The following is a 21,200-nucleotide window of genomic DNA, read 5'->3' as shown; positions in this document are numbered from 1 at the left end:
CTGGGAGACCTTGGGCCAGTCCCTCTCTCAGGATAACCCTCCCCACAGGGTTGTTGTGAGGCAAATAGGCAAAGGAAGAAGTGTGGGAAGTATACTTCACTGCCTGGAGTTATTTGTAAAAATAGTAAAGGCGGATAGCAATAAATAAAAATAAGAAACCATTTCCATTTTGCAGTGGCTTCGCTGGCTTGTTTTCCCTCTTGTATTTATTTTAGTGGCGTTGCCTCTATGGGAACAAGGAGGAGGAGATCCGGGTTCCTCCCCCAAACCTTCCTCTTTCCTCGTCTTGGGGTCTCTGGGGATTAGGAAACCCCGCTCCCAGCCTGCAGGGAGGGGCGCTCTTCCCATGGGCAGAGGAACCCTCCACACCGGCGACCTTCGGAGGAAGCTTCGGAGCACGTGATCCCGGCTGGGGGAGGGGGGAGATTAGAGGGGTGGGGCGGAGGGGGAGGAAGAGGAGGCGGGGGCCGAATCCGAGAGGCCGCCCGAATCCTCGCCCCCTCCTCCCGCTTTCTGGATCGCCATTTTCCTCCGCGGTTCCCGCTTCTTCCTTGGAGGATCGGCGCTGGATCCCTCGGGAGAGGCTCCTGGGTGCCGCTCGCGGCAGGTGAGGCTGCTCTCCCTCCAGGCCTCCCCGCCTCCTCGTCCACCTCCTCCCAGGAGATCTCCTCCCCGCCAGGAGGAAGGCAGGTAGGGATCCCGCTCTTGCGCTTGCCGGGTTTTCCTGGGGGAAAACCCCCTCCTCGCCCGGCCAAGATTCCTCCGGGGGGAATCCGGGAAGGAGCTTTTTGATAAGTTCCTTCAGAAGTTCTCTCTGTGGTCCGTCAAAGCACGACGTCTCTGAAGCATCCAGATCCCGCACGTGCAGTTGGGAAAAGTGGAGTAAACGGAGGTTTAAAACGTTTGTTGTGGTTTGTAATGTGCTCTTAAACCCAGACTGACCTCTTTGCAATGGGGAGGGGAGGAAAGGAAAGCTTTAAATTAAATGAATTGAGTTCATGTTGTCGTAAACCCACAAGAGATCCTTTTTCTTTGAGCTCAATTTAAAAGGAGAACAACGAAATCCTTTGTTTTGATCTTTACTCTGCTTCTGATCATAAACGCTTGGTAGAATCCGTTCAAACCAACATTTTCCTTGTTTTTGCCCAGAAGGGGCTGGGATGTGGCCCTTCATGGTGGATGTTTTGCAAAGCGAAGGATTTAAGGAGGTTTTGAGGCAACCTGATGCTTTCCTCTCCTTCCTTGCTTTTCCGTGAGGGGCTGCCATGGAGCAGGGGGAGGCAGAATGCTCGGTTTGCGGAGAGGGTAGGAAAGTAAGGGCGGTATTTCCTCCAGACCTCAACCTAATCTGTGGTTGTGGGGTGTGTGTGTGTTGGTAGAAAATTGGGGGGGGGGGGGAGGCAGTTGAATTTCTGCATTTGCATTACTACAAATCACACGACCGCTTTGCTGAAGAACTGCAATTCTGCCCTCACTGTTGCTGGTGTTATCAACAATAGTAATAACACCAGGGGTGGGATTCAAATTTTTCACAACCGGTTCTGTGGGCATGGCTTAGGTGGTGGACATGCCTTGGTGGTCATGTGACTGAGTGGACATGCCTTGGTGGTCATGTTATTGGCTGGGTGTGCCCAACTCAATATCACTGGCACTGTGGCACACATCTCCTACCCTGGCCTCTCATGACTGTGGGGATGCTGCAACATGTGAAAAATGGTCATAAGTCACTTTTTTCAGTGCCATTGTAACTTTCTTTTTTTTTTTTAAAGAAATTTTATTAATTTTACAGACAAACAAAGCATCATTAAACATTAAAGACATTGAACCTCTTTCCATTATAAATTTTACAAGGCAAATAAAACATTGTTTTATACAATACAATTCTAGTATATCCCATTTCCACTTAAATATTTTTTTAACAAATTTCTCATTATTTCTCTTTACTCTTATTCAATTACATTTCTTCTATATTTATCCATTTTATACTCATCATATTCATATTTCCTCTGCCTTGTTTACAAATATTCCTCTCGCTTTCTCCCAAGGTTTTAAATCTCAATCAGACATACACACACAAAACACAAAAACATAAAACTTCTTTTTAAAAAGTAGCTTGGCCCCGGATTACCTCTCTTTGTATGGACTTCAATTAAATTCATGTTCAGCTTATATGCCATTACCTATCTTATTACCCTTCTATATCTTTATTATAACTTCTCCCCGCTTTCCACTCTTCTTAATTCTATTTTATTTATTTCATCTTAATTCAAATCATTATATTTATATCTTTTGTCCATTCTTTTCAATTATCCATTTATCTCATTCATATTAAAAAAATATTTCTCCTGAAATCACCAATCGAAGTATGATGCCTTTCTATCGCTCCCCACATTAACATTTAAGGTAACACCTAATTCCCTATCCATTCTGCTTAGTACATTCTACTTACTAAAGTAGTAAATCCATAAAGTAATTAAATATATAATTAAACATTAAATCTCATAGCATTCCAATTATCTATTTCAAAAACAAATACCATAATAATAAATTCATACAAACATCCACACAATAGTCAATTAAACTCTATACTTAAACTAAATGTTTTAGACATTCCTTTTAATATTTTATTAAATCTTAAAATCTGTCATTATTAAACCTTTAATATTTTAATCTTTACTTAAGCCTTATGAAATTCTAATTTTTGATTCTCATACAAATACTACAATACTATCATGTACCTTGCAGAAACATTTTAAAACAAAGTTGTGCATTACCCATTATCCATAAAAAGATTTCTTCTCCACACCTTATTTCATGCCTTTTTGGCTTTTTCCCTTCTTCCTTTCTATCTTATCCTATCTGGTCTTTACCCCCTTCGCTCCCCACCTCTGTTGCATTTCTCTTTTCTTTGCTTTCTAGCAGTATATTGAATTTGCATCTTATTTTTTCTCTTTCTTGGATGTTTTTTTTAAATCTTATGTCTTTTCCTTCCTCTCTTTTTCCTCCTTTCTTAATCAGCTTTGTAAATTTTGTAGACCATTAAAGATGTCTTCTTTCTTCTTCTTCTTCTTCTTCTTCTTCTTCTTCTTCTTCTTCTTCTTCTTCTTCTTCTTCTTCTTCTTCTTCTTTCTTCTTCTTCTTCTTCTTCTTCTTTTCTTCTTCTTCTTCTTCTTCTTCTTCTTCTTCTTCTTCTTCTTCTTCTTCTTCTTCTTCTTCTTCTTCTTCTTCTTCTTCTTCTTCTTTCTTCTTCTTCTTCTTCTTCTTCTTCTTCTTCTGTATCCTCCATTAATTGCTGCGTTTGTTGATAAGTAGCTAGCACCATTTCTAAAAAGCAAAAATTTCTCTCACACCGTCTTTACCTTCTTTTTTATTCTACCATAGTCCTCTCTCAGTTCATCAACAAATAAAGCCATTATAAACCTTTTTTTCTTCTTTTTTTTCTTCTTCTTCTTTTTAAAACAACCAAGATAATTCAAAACTTAAAACAATTCCCCAAAATCCCAAAGTCATCAAACAATCCAAACAGAACACAAAGTTCTTCACACTTTTTCTTCCTGGGGTAATATCAGTTGGCAAGGAAAAAACCCAATCTGTATTTTAAAGTCTTATTACAATTAACTTCCAATCTCAAAATCTTCCAGGCATCTCCTCCAGCAGAATCTTAATAAAATTTTCTTTTGTCCTCTCCCTTCCCACTTATAACAAAAAGCTTTGAGTTTTTACCTTCTATAAAATAGCAAGATTTTCAATATCCATTTGTTAAATCCATGTGGAAGGAGAGTAAACTTTCTTAAAACACTTTCACTCGCCGCTTGTAAATCTCTTCTGGAAACAAAGTATCTTTCAAAAAAATCCGAATTTTTAGGATATTACTTGTATTACTTGTATCTTATAGTCCAGTTCAGCCAAGAAACTTTCGCTTCAGCACTTTCTCCTTCTTCCTCCAGCACGATCTTGTCCAGCTGTCAGCTTCTTTGTGGCGGCCATTACAGACCGCCGCTCCACCGCCTTGAGAAAGAGGGTTAAGCCGGGTGGGGAAGGGCTCTGCGAAGACCCCAACCCCTGTTCGGATCCCTCCTATCTTGGGCTGCCTCTTCATGGCAGCCCTAGCCTCCAGATCGATGGATCGGGGGCATCAAAGCAGCGCGGCAGGGATCGCGCAGGATCGCAAATCCCTGCCGCCGCGAAGCAGACAAACCGGAAGTCCAGTGCCATTGTACCTTTCAATGGTCACTCCACACAAGCAAAGTACCAGCAAAGGAGGGGAAAAAAACTCCAGAGAAGTTCCTGAGACAGGAAGTCTAGTCCTGCCAAGAATGTAATAAGGGTTAATGGAGAGGCAGTTTCTGTAAGCAACACCAGAATGCTTCCTTCCTGCCTTCCTTACAGGATTAGACCAGTAATTTCTTCTAACCGGTTCTCCAAACTGCTTAGAATGTTAACAACCGGTTCTAGCAAATAGGTGCAAACTGGTACAATCCCACCCCTGAATAGCAGTTAGACTTAGATCCATAGGGCTTTACAGCACTCTCTGGGCAGATTACAAATGTCAGCATTTTGCTGTCAACTCATAAAATATTTCTATGTTCTTTTTAGAGTTGCCAACAAAAAGGGAGGGGGGGAAAGGGTTTGAAAGAGCAGGGTGTCAGCTTGGAAAGTGCATTCCATAAAGAGATTTCAAAGATAGTTTTGAGGTGACAGAAGTTTCTGCCACGCAAAATTCTAACTGAAGAACATGATTGATGACTCTGGGCTATGGATGTGTCCCATTGGAGAATATGAATTATGATACACTCAGGGGGTGGGGGGAAATCAGAGTCAAGGGTGGCAATGAATGATGTGTCCCAGAGTCGGCTACACCCAGGCAGTGCCAGACATGTTAACTCCCAATAAATCCTTTTCAAGTTTTGGAAGTTTGGCTCTAGACTCAGGATTTAAATGGGGATAACTGCCCCCATTATTTCTCAAAAGGAAATAATGTTCTCATCTTCTTTTTTGTTCCATCAGCAGGAAAACAATTATGACCGAAGATTTACCTTCAAGACAACTAACAAGCGATAGTAAAAATTCAGCCCAAGGCAGCAGCCAACGGAAAGCATGAAGCGTGGGAAACACTTGGATCCCCCGTCACACACAAGCAGCACTCCAAAAAACCACAAAAAACCTCATGAATGCTCAGAGTGTGAAAAATCCTTTACTTGCAAATCCCTCCTTTTGACCCACAGGAAGGTCCATGTGGGAAGTGGACCCAGTGAAGGTTTGGAGGGTAAGAAATCTTTCTCTGGGAAAAACTCCAAAGATCTTAGAAGCCCCCTAACACTAAAACCCTATAAATGTGAGGAATGTGAGTTATGCTTTAGTCAAAAGTCGAGCCTTCGTTCACATCAGAAAATCCACACTGGAGAGAAACCTCATCAATGTCTGGAATGCGGGAAATTTTTCTGTAGAAAAGGCACTCTCAGAATCCATGAGAGGATTCATACAGGGGAGAAACCTTACAAGTGTTGGGAATGTGGGAAGAGCTTTCCTCAGAATGCACAGCTTTGGTCCCATGGGAAGACACATGCAGGAATCAAATCTTACAAATGCTTTGATTGTGGAAAATGTTTCACCCAGAGTTCAGGTCTTCGTAATCATAATAAAACACACACACAGGGAAAAAATGAAAAGTGCCTCGAATGCGGGAAATATTTTTCCACAAAATCAATCCTGCTGCGACATCAGAAACGCCACACTGGAGAGAGTCCCTATGAATGTCCAGAATGTGAGAAACGATTTGTGGATTCTTCTGAACTTCAGAGGCACCAGAAATGGCACAAAGGGGAGCTGCCCCATAGATGTGAGCAGTGTGGGAAAAGTTTTCTTACGCCAGCCCATGTTCAGATTCATCAGAGAATCCACACAGGAGAGAAACCCTACAAATGTGAGGAGTGTGGGAAATGCTTTTCCCAAAAACAACACCTCGGAAGCCATCAGAGGTTCCACACAGGAGAGAAGCCATACAAATGCGAGGAATGTGGAAAATGCTTTGGACACAAGGGAGGCCTTTGGAATCATCATAAAACCCACACAGGGGAGAAACCCTATCAATGCAATGACTGTGGAAGATTTTTTACTACCTCATCAGCCCTTAAAACTCATGTGAAAATTCACACAGGGGAAAAAGATTACAAATGTTTGGACTGTGGGAGAGCATTTGCTCATTCTTTTTCCCTTCTAAGTCACAGCCGAATCCATACAGGAGAGAAACCTCACAAATGCTCAGAGTGCGACCAATGTTTTGCTCGGAAAGATTCTCTTGTGAAGCATCAGCGAATCCACACTGGAGAGAAACCATATAAATGCCAGGAGTGTGGGAAACGTTTTGCCCATCCTTCAACCCTTCGCACGCACATGCGAAATCACGCAGGAGAGTAGGCTTACAAGTGCACTAAGTGAGAAACATTTTCCTAGTAAATGAAAGCTAGAAAAGCACCAGAAAGTCCATAGCAGAGATAAATCTCTTCAGCTGTGAACAATGTTGGGAAACCTTTTTTCCCCCAACATTCACATCTTAATATTTGACAGGAACTTCGCACAGTGATAGAAGGGAAATCGTAGAATTGTTTGGTTTGGGGAAAATGTTTTTCCTACTGAAGGAACCTCAAATAACATCAGGGAGTACACAATGAGGCAAAAGGATGTAAATGTTGGAATTGTGAGAATATCTTACTTGCATAATCGCATTAGTAACTTATCAGAGTGGTTACACCAGAGAGTTAAAAGTATGTGGGGAGAAGATATAATGTTTTGCAGAGCACAGGAAGTCCTGGACTTGGGACCCCAACTTGGAATGGATTTCTGGTCATAGGTTCCTTCAGTCGTAAGTCAAGGAACCAGGTATTTGTCTTAATTTTTACTAGATGATGTTAATCCATGAGGAGAACTGAAAAGTTAGAGGGAGAAAATGGGGTGAAGGATGAATGTGATAAAGTTTTGATGTTGAATCTACTGGCTGAGGATGAGAAGGAAAAGTTTCTTTTACCTATTATCTTTTTTGGAGGGATTTTTTTTCCTTTTTTCGTTATGTTTTTTCATATATTCACGTTATGTGTACTAACTTTCTTTCTGTGCATATAATCCTTAATAAAAGCATTGTTCAAAGTAACCAAGGGGGCCTTTTTTCAGGAGACGGGCTGGGCGGATCAAAGCGGCCAAGATGGGAGTCAGATTGTGCCATCCTGGGCAGCCAAAGTGGGCTGAGAAAGTGGCTCTCAGGGCTCCCCTGGATGAGGAAACGGGCTGCAGGGAGGAAAAGGAGGAGGAAGCTCGGGAATCCAGGCCCCATGGTTCCCAGCAGTTATTAGAGGAGGGAGCCACGCTTCTCAGAGGAGGGGCAGGAACCCTGTTGCAAGAGGCTACCGGAAGATGCCCCCTAGAGGAGAAATGGGGAATTATCGGTCCCAGGAAGATCCACCCTTGGTGGGGGGAGGGAGTCTGGAGGGGGCAGGAAAATGAGGGGAAGGGTCGGGGCTTCCTGATGGACCTCCTCCATCTTCCCAGGGTGGAAAAGGGCAGGCAGACGCTCAACTGGCCAGCAGTCCGCCTGACACTCTGGAGAGAACCTTGGATCTCATGGCCCCCCCAGACCCCACACAGGAGGGGCTCCCCTCCAGCACCAAGGACGCGGCGCTAGGCCTGTGGGACCAACCCTCCCTCCAGAAGTTGCTTCCTGGTGGAGCAGCCCCGGGATCGCAGTTGAGGAATAGGAGGCGAACGTTGCTGCTTAACTCATTCTCTGCCTGGGTGCAATAAACGTTTTTCTAGAGAAACTACTCTTGGGATACATCAGAGAATCCACAGTGGAGGAAAACCACAGAAATGTTCAGAGTGTGAGGAATGTTTCAAATCCCCCCCCCCTTCATTTTGCAGGCACCCCCAAAATCACACAAGAGAGTGGTTTTACAAGGATGCAGAGTGAGAGAAACCTTTTCAATGTAAACCAAAGCTAAAAAGGCATCAGAAACAATCAAGCAAAAGTGCATAAGTCTGGCTCAGAAAGCAGGAGCGCTGGTCACTTACCAGAGTGAAAAAGAAAAGAAAAAAAGTTACAAGTGTTGGGGATGGAGTGGAGATCCTTTTTGGCAGAGCACACTTAGTCCTTAACCTACAATCACAGCTAGAAACAGATTCCTGGTCACAGGTTTGTACAATTCTACGTTCTGGCGTCCATATGACAGAATCACATTTTATGACACTTTTTTGTAGTCATTAAGCAACAAGGAGTCTATAAAGCAAATCTGGTTGTAAAAGCCAGCCGGTTGCCAAGTGCTCACGATGTGGTCACGTAATGTGGAGGGGGTAGGTTAGGACGACATTTTACAATGGCCAGAATTGTTTTATGGGCCCTCAATGCTTGCCGTAAGTTGAGGACTTCCTGCAATGAAATCTTGATAAACCTGGGAGCAATTGCAAAAGGGGATCATTGTATAAATACATGGAACATCGCAAAATATCGACTTTCCCGAGATCTTTGGAGGCCCGGAAGGATGCACAAGAAAAAGAAATGGTGCGTTTGGTGTGTGGGAAATGTTTTTCTGCACTGTCTACCTGGATCTGCAGGTAAAAATGCCCTCCAGAAAACCTCCAGGTGGTCTGATGGCTGGAGACTCTTTCCGGATGACAAATCGCATGAGAGCTTGGTGTGTGGAAAAGCTTGGTCTGTTGCTTGAAATGAGAAAATGGTTGTCCTGCATTTGTGGGTCCCCTGAGAGAAATCTTTGTAGCATAGAAAAGGCTTTATCCTGAAATCTTCCCAAAAAACACAAAAACAGGCCGTAATTGTTTTAAAGTGAGAAAAAAGCTCCTTGGGCTGTTTTTATTAAATGCAGCTTGTCATCTTTTTAATTTGATCTGTCAGAAAAGGTGTAGCGCCTTCTGCTTGGGCTGGGGGTTGGACTAGATGACCTACAAGGTCCCTTCCATCTCTTTTACCTGTTAATTTAGATTCTATTTTCATTCCTTTACGGATATTCTTCTTCCTATTTCATCATTGTTCATACACCATGTTACATTAAATATTATTCTTGCTTATTTCTGTTCATCCGGAACCAATTACTGAATTTTCCATACAGATGTCACTTCAAATAGTTTAAATTTAATGCAAGGATTTTGTGGGAATCATTGGCTTCACTAAATGAGACCTACCTTAACTCATCACTTGCCTTTATTGGTTGATTCGCTCCTTCCCCTCTGTCCTCCATCAAATGGCATCTCCTCCCCAGCCCAATGTAGCCTAATGTTCTCCTACCTGTTTTCCTTGGGAAATGGTCTTTTCCCGCTTGAGCCCATATAATATATTCCTTGGTGACATAGTGGCTGATTTGCTCAGAAGCTGGGATCTGCCCGGCTCCTATTGGCTCCTTCAGGGGGGCTTCTGGCATCTTCCCTCCCCCTGTCAGCCCCTTGATCCGGGGACACCTGGTTCCCCAGAAGTGGATCCCACTGTAGCACAAGGAATGAGGAGCCCCTGACTGGAGGGGGGACTTGAGTTTTCCTCTGGGGGTCAGGATCCCCCGCTTCCCCAGCTCCAGAAACGCCAGGCGCCTTAAAGTCAATCTGGGGAAACAGCTCAGGGTGGAACTGGGGGGGGGTCCTTGGTGGTCTCTGAGCTTCGGGGTTTCCCCCGCAGACGTCTCACTGCCTAACTGGGCTACATCATCCAGGCAGCCACCAAGCACCAACCTCAGAGAGCCCCAAGGACCCCTCAACTCTTGTGGGCACCTCTCAGGGCATCTGCAGAGCTTCAGCTTCCAGCGTATCTCACACACACAAACACACAACCACAAAGACACCATCACAAAGACCCCCAAAGAAAGCAAGTGGTCCTGCGAAGGCAAATCGGGGGTTAAAGGCGGAGGGGGAAGGAGAAGGGGCGAGGCTTTGCAGGAGCAGGCGGAGCCCCCAAAGCCCTCTCCCCTCCCCTCCCACTGGGTGGATCTCCGCTTCCCTTCGCCCGGGCGAGGACGGACGCTGGATCTCTCCGGAGAGGCTTCTGGATCCCGCTCCGGGTAGGTCGGGCTGCTCTCCCTCCGGCCTCTCTTCCGCCGCTCCTGCCAGGAGGAAGGGAGCTGCCACGGATCCCGCTTGTCGGATTCCCGGGAATTCCTCGGGGAGATCCGGCTCTGGCGTTGCTTGCAGGGAGCGGATCCCCCCCGGGGGGGGTAAAGGGGGCTCTCTCTCCCCGGGCTGGATCTGCCCCCTCCTCGCCCGGCCAAGGCTCCTCGGGAGGGGGGGAATCCGGGAAGGAGCTTCGGGTAAGTTGCTTTACAAGGCCTCCCTGCGGCCCTTCCGAGCAGTGGTTGAAAGAATCGCCCCCTGGAGCCATTGAGGAGGTTATCATCGCCCCCCTCCCCCAACATAAACTCTCAATCACAACACAGAGAAATAATTCTTCTAATTTATGCAAACACGTTTTTTGTTTTCTTTAAAATTGGCATCCGGACATATTGATGCAAATAATTCATTTCCAGTCTTTTTCTCATATCTCAACTGTGTGAAATATTCTGATGCCATCCATCACTTTACTCCCAAACTTCGGCATGCATGTATTTCATTATCATCTTATTTATTCAAGACACTTAAATGCAATGACCACTGAAAACAAAATTCAATTGCAAGAAAATGAAATGCCTGGGGGAAAAAAACAGTAACATTTAATGATTTAATTACAAGTGAATTTGGTGCCATGGTGTGGTTTTTGACAAACCCATGTTGGCTTGTAATAATAGCTTTGTTTGTTTCTAGGCTTATTAGGCAGTTCCGTTGCTTGGTCATCTTTTCCAAGATATTCCCAGGGACCGATGCCAGGCTGATTGGTCTTTAGCTTCCTGGATCTTTTTTACTTTATTTTATAAAATATACAAAAAGTGTCCCGAGGAAGCCAGGATCGAGAAGTCATGATGGGATGGAGATCATATGTGCAAAAGTGAGAAGAAGCAGGAAAAAGGGATAAGCATCAGAAATGGGTTGTTTAACATGAGCCTGAACTCTCTTGCCTTCTCTTTTGCTTATGCGATGCCTTAGTTTAGTTTGCTTTATTGTCATTGCACCTTATACAATGAAATTAAATGCCATCTTCAGTGTACATTATAACTATAAAAATAAAACAAAAACTCACATCCTTTTCATTCCATACAATTGAATTGAAAACCCTTGCCATTGCATTAATGCTCTGCCCAGAATGTGCATTCTGGTGAACTTCAGAGACACCAGATGAGGCACAAAGAGGAGAAACCCTATCAATGTGGGGAGTGCGTGAAAAGTTTTGTTCCACGAAAAGAGCTTCAGGTTCATGAGAGAGTCCACACAGGGGAGAAGCCATTCAAGTGTGAGGAGTTTGGGAAATGCTTCTCCCCAAAAACAAAATCTCATAAGGCATCAGAGGCTCCACACAGGAGAGAAGCCCTACCGCTGCGTAGAATGTGAAAAATATTTTGCTTATAAGCACATACTTTGGATACATCATAAAACCCACACTGGGGAGAAGCCATATCAATGCGTGGAGTGTGGGAGATTTTATCGTACCTCATCAGCCCTTAGAAGTCATGTGAAAATTCACACAGGGGAAAAAAAACTACAAATGTTTAGACTTTGAGAGGACATTTGCTCATTCAGGTTCCTTTAGAAGTCACAGCCAAATCCACACTGGAGAGAAACCATACAAATGTCTGGAGTGTGGGGAATGTTTTGCCCAGTCTTCAGCACTTCGGATGCACACCAGACATCACACAGGAGAGTGGCCGTACAAGTGTGCGGAGTGCGAGAAATCTTTTCCTAGTAAATCAAAGTTAAAAATGCATCAGAAAGTCCATAGCAGAGATAAACCTCTTCAGTTGTGAAAAACATTTGAAACTTTTTTTTTCTTAAGGTCGCATCTTATAATTCACCCGGAACTTTGCACAGTGACAGAAGGGAAATCCTGCAAATGTTTGGCCTGGGGAAAATGCTTTTGCTAGGGAAGCAACCTCAAAGTCTTAGAGATGAGGGGAAGGGCCGTAAATGTTGGGAGTGTGAGAATGTTTTGCTCATCAAGCAGCATAAGTGACTTAGCAGAGTCCTTACACAAAAGGGTTATTATAAGTATCTAGGGAGCGTATATATAATGTTTTGCAGTGTACAGGTCATTCTTGACTTTACGATCAGATCTGGGAATGCATTTCTGGTGATAAGTTGTTCCATTCGTAAGTCAAGGCACCCAGGTATTTTGTAAATTCTTGAAAGGTCAGAGAGCATCAAAGACCCTGCAGTTCAACACTGAGCTACAAATAATCTATTCTGGAACTGTGGTCTCTTGCATTCTAGATCCTTGTCCAGCATCTTTGGCATGATGCCCAGAGAGAACAATATGTCAGCCTTCCGAATAATGCACCTATTGAAAGCCGAACTCCGAGTCAGGTAGATTCCTCAAAGGACGTGTTTATTGGATAAACCGTATCGGCACAGCTGGTGAAAACCAACTCTAAAAGTTCCTGCGGCATTCACCTAATTAAAAAGTGAAAGTTCCCCCTTCCAGATGTCACTGGTCACATTGTCCAGTAAAAGTGCTGGCAGGTTGCTTGGTCAATCCTCCCCTCTTTCCACAGCCACCTGTTCATCTGACCTTGGTTCCCACAAAAAGACGTTTTTAACAGTTTATATATTTTCACTTTTACAAGTGTTCAGTGAACAGCATATTGTCTGGATCACTCTATTTATATATAATAATACTTTCTCCACTCTTAATTTCTACCTCTACTATTCAACCATCTGTAAAACGAGTCCCATGTTCGAAAAAACTCTGCGTCTTCTTTTTGTTTTATTTTTAGTGTTAGTCTATCCATTTCTGCACACTCCAATTTTTTAAAAAAATTACTCTAGGTGTTTCCTCAATTTTCCACTGCTGTGCAACTACAATTTTTGCTGCTGTGAAATCATGTAATATTAAATATAGGTTCCCTTTATCATATTTTTTCCAGTGTTATGCTTAGCAAGAATATTTCTGGCTTAAAATCTGTATGTTTCTTTACCATTTTTTCCACTCACGTATGTATTTTTGTTCAATATTTCTTTGCTTCTTCTCATGTCCACCACATATACGTCCCCGGTGCCTGGTTACATTTCCAGCATCTGGCAGACATGCTTTTAAATATGTTTGCTAATCTGGTCAGTGGTAAATGCCACCTATAAAATATTTCATATCAATTTTCATTTTATGTAGTTGCCATTGTCAATTTACAGTTTCTTTCCCAGAGTGTTTGCTCCTTGTCTAGTTCTATAGTGTACCCACAATTATGTGTTCCCCAGAGGCTCCTGGTACCCAGATGCCCGTCAAGTCAGATGGAGGCTCTTCCTCTCCGTGGATTTAAGGCTCCCTGGGAAGAAGGTCCAGTCCTGGGATACACGGAAGGTCAACTGGAAATAGGGAAAAGGGGCCGTTCTGCCATTTCATGCTGCCAATTCCTCTATCCCCCCATGGACCGCTGTGAGAGCATTCAGCCCCTCCTGCCAACAGAAGGGGCTTCATTGTTTGTGGCCCCTCCCGTGGGGGTCTCTGCCATCTTCCCTTCCCAGCTCAGGTGAGAGAGGCTGAGTTTGGGTCAATGACCCCCTTTCAGCCAAGAGCTCATCCAGCACAGCTGGAGGGCAGAGGCAGCCCTGGAGGGTCACTGCAGGCCGTCCTCAACCTGTGACCGTTTCGGAGTTACAATGGACCCCACCCACAGAAGGTATTCACGACCCAGGTCCATAATGTGCAGAGATTCACTTAAGGTTGAAAGTCCAGCTGTAGTTATTGGTTTATATTTATTTATTATAAAATATAGAAACCAGCCATCTCACTAGTCACCTGTTGGGAAACCTCTATGCCATAAGTTGAGGACTACCTGGAATAAACCACTGATAAACCTTGGGGGCATTTGCAAAAGGGGATAAGTGTATAAAGGCAATACATTTGATTGTGTCACCTGTCTTGTAAAACACAACTCTGGGAGCTGAAGTCCACCCATCTTAAAAGAGGACCATCCCCAATCTACACCCAGGACTTCCAGTATGGCCCAGTGGTTTAGAAATCCTGAGGCCATGGGTTCTAGTCCTGCCTTGGCCATGAAAGCCATCTGGGAGACCTTGGGCCAGTCCCTCTCTCAGGATAACCCTCCCCACGGGGTTGTTGTGAGGCAAATAGGCAAAGGAAGAAGTGTGGGCCATCTTCACTGCCTGGAGTTATTTGTAAAAATAATCAAGGCGCATAGCAATACATAACAATAATAAACCATTTTCATTTTGCAGTGGCTTGGCTGGCCTGTTTTCCTCTTGTATGGCGTTGCCTCTATGGGAACAAGGAGGAGATCCGGGTTCCTCCCCCAAACCTTCCTCTTTCTCCGTCTTGGGGTCTCTGGGGATTAGGAAACCCCGCTTCCAGCCTGCAGGGAGGGGCGCTCTTCCCATGGGCAGAGGAACCCTCCACACCGGCGACCTTCGGAGGAAGCTTCGGAGCACGTGATCCCGGCTGGGGGAGGAGGAAGAGGAGGCGGGGCTGCGAGGCGGGGGCCGAGCCCGAGAGAAAGACGCCCCGGCCTCTCCCCTCCCCCTCGTGGGTCTCCATTTTTCCTCCGCGGCTCCCGCTTCTTCGTTGGAGGATCGGCGCTGGATCCCTCGGGAGAGGCTGCTGGGTCCCGCTCGGGACAGGTGGGGCTGCTCTCCCTCCGCCCTCCAGCCAGGAGATCTTCCCCCCGCCAGGAGGAAGGGAGCTGCCGCGGATCCCGCTCTTGCCGGCTTGCCGGGTTTTCCTCGGGGAGATCCGGCTCTCGCGTCGCCTGCAGGGAGCGGATCCCTCCCTTCCCCTCCAGGGGGGCAAAGGGAGCTCCCTCCCCGGGCTGGATCTGCTCCCTCCTCGCCCGGCCAAGGCTCCTCGGAGGGGGAATCCGGGAAGGAGATTCGGGTCACTTGCTCTCAGAAGGTCTCTCTGTGGTCCGCTTGAACAGGAAGTCTCTGAGCATCCAGATCCCGCACCTGCAGTTGGAAAAAAAATGGAGTAAACGGGGCTTTAAAACCTTTGTTGTGGTTTGTAACGCCGACTGACCTCATTGCAATGGGGAGGGGAGAGTTTGGGAGAAAGCAAAGCTTTAAATTGAATTGTGTTCATGTTGTCTTAAACCCACAAGAGATCCTTTTTCTTTGACTTCAATTTAAAAGGAGAACAATGAAATCCTTTATTCTGATCTTTAGTCTGCTTCTGATCGTAAACGCTTGGTAGAATCTGAAAAAAAAAATCAAAATTTTCCTTGTTTTGCCCAGAAGGAGCTGGGATGTGGCCCTTTATGGTGCATGTTTTACAAAGCGAAGGTTTTGAGGAGGTTTTGAAGCAACCTGATGCTTTCCTCTCCTTCCTTGCTTTTCTAATAGATAGAATAGAATTCTTTATTACTCCAGTGTGATTGGACACCCAAGGAATTTGTCTTTGGTGGAAATGCTCTCAGTGTACATAAAAGAAAAGATACATTAGTCAAGAATCATCAGGTACAACACTTAATGATAGTCATAGGGTACAATAAGCAATCAAATCATACTAGGAAACAGTCCATATAAATAGTAAGGATACAAGTGACAAAGTTACAGTCATACAATCACAAGTGGGAGAGGATGGGTGATAAGGAGTGGTGGGAAGATTAACAGTAATAGTAATGTACACTTTGTAAATAGTTGGACAGTGTTGAGGGAATTTTTTGTTTAGCAGAGTGATGGCATTTGGGAAAAAACTGTTGCTAGTGCTAGTGCTCCATAGTGTCGCTTTGAGGGAAGGATTTGAAACAGTTTATGTCTGGGATGTGAGGGGTCTGTAAATATTTTCACAGCCCCCTTTTTGACTCGTGCAGTATGTACAGGTCCTCAATGGAAGGCAGGTTGGTAGTAATTGTTTTTTTCTGCAGTCCTAATTATCCTCTGAAGTCTGTGTCTGTCCTGTTAAGGTTGCAGAACCAAACCAGACAGTCATAGAGGTGCAGATGACAGACTCAATAATTCCCCTGTAGAACTGGATCAGCAGCTCCTTGGGCAGTTTGAGGTTTCTGAGTTGACGCAGAAAGAACATTCTTTGTGGTCCTTTTTTGATGACGTTTTTGATGTGAGGTGTCTGTTTTAGGTCTTGAGATATGATAGAACCTAAACATTTGAAGGTCTCTACTGTTGATACTGTGTTGTCTAGTATTGTAAGAGGTGGTAGCATGGGAGGGTTTCTCCTAAAGTCTACCACCATTTCTACGGTTTTCAATGTGTTCAGTTCCAGACTGTTCCAGTCACACCACGAGGCAAGTTGTACAATCTCTCGTCTGTATGCGGATTCGTCATTGTCTCGAATGAGACCAATCACTGATGTATCAATTGCAAACTTCAGTATTTTAACAGAGGGATCCTTTGAGATGCAATCACTGGGACATAGAGGAGAGAGCACACAGCCTGTGTTAATTGTACAGGTATCAGATGTGATTCCGCCTACTTTCACCTGCTGCTTCCTGTCTGTTAGGAAGTTTATGGTCCACTTACAAGTGTGTTCAGGTACCGCTAGTTGGTTTAATTTAGTTAGAAGAATGTCTGGAATGATGGTATTGAATGCTGAACTGAAGTCTACAAAGAGGACCCTTGCATAGGTCTTTGGAGATTCAGGTGTTGTAGGATTTAATGCAGAGCTATGTTAACAGCATCATCTGTCGATCTATTTGCTCAGTATGCAAACTGCATGGGATCTAACAGCAGATCCGTGATGGTTTTCAGGTGGGACAGCACAAGCCTTTCAAAGATTTTCATAACTACAGATGTTAGAGCAACTGGTCTGTAGTCATTCAGTTCCTTGATGGAGGGCTTCTTTGGCACTGGGATGATGGTAGAACCTTTGAAGCAGGAAGGAACATAGCACATCTCTAGTGATCTGTTGAAGATTCGGGTGAAGCTGGGGGCCAATTGGTCAGCACAGACTTTTAAGCAAGAAGGAGTTATCTTGTCTGGCCCTGGTGCTTTTCCTGGCTTTTGTCTGTGAAATAGATCTTGCACTTCTTTTTCTGTGATCCCCAGAGGTTGTGAACGCAATGGGTTGGGGCCAGTTGTAGGAGGCTTGGCTGTTGTTGGTGTGTTTCCGATGGAGGTTGTGGAGATAGGTGGCTGTAGTTTCCTTTCAAACCTGCACTAACACACATTCAGGTCATCTGCTAGTTGTTGATTTCCTTCTGCCTGGGAAGGAGGTTTGCTGTAGCCCGTGAGGGGCTGCCATGAACCAGGGGGAGGTAGAATGTTTGGGGAGGTGGGAACGAAAGTAAGGGGGGGACACTGCTTAAGGTCGGTAAGCCGGCCTCCCACTTCATTCCAAACTGTGCTTGCACCTCTTGCCTGACCCTCTTTGGTTGTGGGATGGGAGAATGGGAGGAGATTGGCCCTTTTCACACATGCTCTGCCCCATCTGATCTAAATCTTGATTAAATTGTGGTTTGGAAGATAAGCATTTTTCATCAGGATCCGAGGTTTTGCCTTCCAAGCTTTCCGACTCATGCTGGAGCCATTCTCATGGAACTTCTCTCTGTGAGAGTGTATCCTGTCCTGTGTGTGGTGTGGTTGTGTGTGTAGACCACACACACACAACAGGACACACACACTCTGCTAGAGAGAAGTTCCCTGAAGATGGGCTCCAGCATGAGTCTGAAAGCTCAGAAGACAAAACCTCGGATCCCGGTGACCGACTCAGATTGGATCCTGCAACTTCATCCTGAGACACACAAAGTATATTTCCCTTCATTTCTTTCTTGTCTGTGTTTGACAAAACGGCAATGCAGTGAAACTTTTTGCCTTGACTTTTGTGTTTCCTACAGGCAGTCCTCGACTTATGACTACAACCGGGCTGCAAACTCCTTTCCTGAGGAAAGTGGTCATTACACGAGGCATCCATCCCATGACCGCTTTGCTGAAGAACTGCAATTTTGTCCTCACTGTTGCGGTTGTTATTAGCGATAGCGATAGCACTCCAACTTAGATATATAGGGCTTTACAGCACTCTCTGAGCAGATTAACAATGTCAGCATCTTCCCTTCAACAATTTTGTGATTTTCTGTGTTTCTTGAAAGGAAATAATGTTCTCTCTCTCTCTTTTTTTTGTTCCATCAGCAGGAAAACCACTATGACCGAAGTTTTACCTGCAAGACAACTAACAAGCGATAGTAAAAATTCAGCCCAAGGCAGCAGCCAAGGGAAAGCATGAAGCGTGGGAAACGCTTGGATCCCCCATCAGACACAAGCAGCACTCCAAGAACGCCCAGAAGAACCCATGAATGCCCAGAGTGCGGGAAATCCTTTGCTCGCAGGTCCCTCCTTTTGACCCACAGGAAGGTCCATGTGGGAAGTGGACCCAGTGAAGGTTTGGAGGGTGAGAAATCTTTCTCTGGGAAAAACTCCAAAGATCTTAGAAGCCTCCCAACACTAAAACCCTATAAATGTGAGGAATGTGACTTATGCTTTAGTCAAAAGTCGAGCCTTTGTACACATCAGATAATCCACACTGGAGAGAAACCTTATGAATGTCTGGAATGTGGAAAAGTTTTCTGTAGAAAAGCCACTCTCAGAAATCACGAGAGGATTCACACAGGGGAGAAACCTTACAAGTGTTGGCAATGTGGGAAGAGCTTTTCTCAGAACTCAAGTCTTTGGATCCATAGAAAGATTCATGTGGGAATAAAATCTTACAAATGCTTTGAATGTGGAAAATGTTTCATTCAGAGTTCAGCTCTTCGGATTCATGAGAAGATTCATGCAGGAATAATATCTTACAAGTGCTTTGAGTGTGGAAAATGTTTCACCCAGAGTTCAGGTCTTCAGACTCATCAGAAAACGCACAGAGGGGAGAAAAACGAAAAGTGCCTCGAATGTGGGAAATGTTTTACCATGAAATCAACTCTGGTGGTACATCAGAGACGTCACACTGGAGAGAGGCCCTATGAGTGCCCAGAATGTGAGAAACGATTTGTGAATTTTTCTGAACTTCGGAATCACCAGAATTGGCACAAAGGGGAGCTGCCCCATAGATGTGGGCATTGTGGGAAATGTTTTCTTACGCCAACCCATGTTCAGATTCATCAGAGAATCCACACGGGGGAGAAACCCTACAAATGTGGGGATTGTGGGAAATGCTTTTCCCAAAAGCAACACCTTGGAAGCCATCAGAGGCGCCACACAGGTGAGAAACCATACAGTTGTGTAGAGTGTGGAAAATGCTTTGTAGACAAGAAAGGCCTTAGGAGACATCATAAAATCCACACAGGGGAGAAGCCACATCAATGCATCGACTGTGGAAGATTTTATATTTCCACATCAGCCCTTAGAAGTCATGTGAAAATTCACACAGGGGAAAAAAACTACAAATGTTTGGACTGTGGGAGAACATTTGCTCATTCAGGTTCCTTAAGAAGTCACAGCCTAATCCATACAGGAGAGAAACCTCACAAATGCTCAGAGTGTGACAAATGTTTTTCTCGGAAAAATGCTCTTGTGAGTCATCAGCGAATCCACACTGGAGAGAAACCATATAAATGTCTGGAGTGTGGGAGATGTTATGTCCATCCTTCAACCCTTCGTATGCACATGCGAAATCACGCAGGAGAGTAGTCTTACAAGTGCACAGAGTGTGAGAAACCTTTTCATAGTAAATCAAAGCTAGAAAACCGGAAAGTCCATCGCAGAGATAAATCTCTTCAGCTGTGAACAAGGTTGGGAACCCTTTTTTTCTCCAACATTCACATTTTAATGTTTACCAGAAATTTCAAACAGTGACAGAAGGGAAGTCCTACAATTGTTCGGTTTGAGTAAAATGTTTTTCCTACTGAAGCAAAGGAACCTTGAATAACATCAGGGAGTACGCAATGAGGCAAAAGGATGTAAATTTTGGGAGTGTGAGAATATTTTGCTTGCAAAATCGCCTTAGTAACTTATCAGAGTGATTAGACCAGAGAGTTAGAAGTATGTGGGGAGAAGGTAAAATGTTTTGCAGAGCACAGGAAGTCCTTGACTTATGACCACAACTTGGAATGGATTTCTGGTCATAGGTTCCTTCAGTCGTAAGTCAAGGAACCAAGTATTTGTCTTAATTTTTACTAGATTTTGTTGATCCATGAGGAGAACTGAAAATTTAGAGAGGAGAAAATGGGGTGTAGGTTGGAATGAATGTGGTTTATTTAGTGATAAAGTTTTGATGTTGAATCTGCTGGCTGAGAATGAGGAGCAAAAGTTTCTTTTTCCTGCTATCTTTTTTTGAGGGATTTTTCTCCTTTTTTTCATAGTCTCTTCATCTATTCACAGACAAACTTTCTTTCTGTGCATATAATCCTTAATAAAAGTATTGTTCGAAATAACCTAGGGGGCCTTTTTTCAGGAGACGGACTGGGCGGCTCAAAGCAGACAAGATGGCAGTCCGATTGGGCTGAGTCAGTGGGCTGAGGAAGTGGCTCTTGGGGCTCCCCTGGACCAGGAAATGGGCTGCGGGGAGGGAGGAGAGGAGGAAGGCCGTCAGGGAGTCCGTGGCCCAAGGTTCCCAGCAGTTCTTAGATGAGGGAGCCACGTTTCTCAGAGGAGGAGGGGAAACCTGTCACAAGAGGCTGTCATAAGATGCCCCCTAGAGGAGGGATGTGGAACTGTCCCAGCAGGATCCACCCTTAGTGGGGTGTCAGGAGGGGGGAGGAAAATGAGGGGAAGGGACGGAGCTTCCTGATGGACCTCCTCCATCTTCCCAGGGTGGAAAAGGGCAGGCGGACGCTCAACAGGTCCTGACGCTCTGGAGGGAACCTTGGATGCAACAGGGACGCTGCGCTAGGCCTGAGGGACAGACCCTCCCTCCGGAAGTTGCTTCCTGGTGCAGCAGCCCCGGGACCGCAGTTGAGGAATGGCAGGCGAAGGTCTCCCCTTGGGGACTCAGCTGGTCCTGGGTTCAAATCCTGATGCTGCCACCCTCACCTTTGAGCATGGGAGCCTACGGTGGCCTGGCTGAAGTCCTCCTTTGAGTGAGGGTCCTGCAGAGGCAGTTCGGATGATCTCCGTGGGAGGGGGTCTTGACTGCACGGGGGGGGGGGAGTCTGGGGGTCCTGAGGAGAAAGATTCCCTGGTTATACCGAACTTTTCTTCTCTCAGATGAAGTCCTCCTATCCGCCTTTGGGGGT

General features: G+C 45.0%; 3 protein-coding genes across 4 annotated transcripts in view; all 3 read left to right on the top strand.

Moving 5' to 3' along the window:
• The first annotated feature begins 499 nt into the window (after nucleotides 1-499).
• The window catches only part of LOC113432404 (uncharacterized), a 64,442-nt gene continuing 43,741 nt past the window's right edge, over nucleotides 500-21,200 (top strand). The window contains exon 1 of the mRNA XM_087953363.1: nucleotides 500-607. The gene's annotated coding sequence lies outside the window, so the exon portion shown is untranslated. The remainder of the gene's footprint in view (nucleotides 608-21,200) is intronic.
• On the top strand, nucleotides 515-20,396 carry LOC113432303 (uncharacterized). Of its 2 annotated transcripts, none has more exons than XM_087953199.1 (2): nucleotides 515-607; nucleotides 18,166-20,396. In XM_087953199.1, the coding sequence occupies exon 2, from the start codon at nucleotides 18,253-18,255 to the stop codon at nucleotides 19,654-19,656; it is 1,404 nt and encodes a 467-aa protein (XP_087809325.1). In that variant the 5' UTR covers nucleotides 515-607; nucleotides 18,166-18,252; the 3' UTR covers nucleotides 19,657-20,396. The 2 variants fall into 2 exon arrangements, with proteins under 2 accessions (XP_087809325.1, XP_087809324.1); XM_087953198.1 differs by lacking the exon at nucleotides 515-607 and adding an exon at nucleotides 14,414-14,703 and having other exon boundaries at nucleotides 18,163-20,396.
• Nucleotides 4,411-12,657, top strand: LOC148131744 (uncharacterized). Its single transcript, XM_087954122.1, is given in 5 exon segments — nucleotides 4,411-6,415; nucleotides 9,770-10,049; nucleotides 11,214-11,394; nucleotides 11,396-11,608; nucleotides 11,610-12,657. Coding segments are annotated over 5 exon segments (2,262 nt in total). The 5' UTR covers nucleotides 4,411-5,097; the 3' UTR covers nucleotides 11,880-12,657.

The sequence above is a fragment of the Notechis scutatus genome, chromosome 2, assembly GCF_049901735.1.
Source record: "Notechis scutatus isolate UNSWTSFEM ecotype Mainland chromosome 2, rNotScu1.2, whole genome shotgun sequence".
NCBI lineage: Eukaryota > Metazoa > Chordata > Lepidosauria > Squamata > Elapidae > Notechis > Notechis scutatus.
This window is presented reverse-complemented; position numbering and strand designations above follow the sequence as displayed.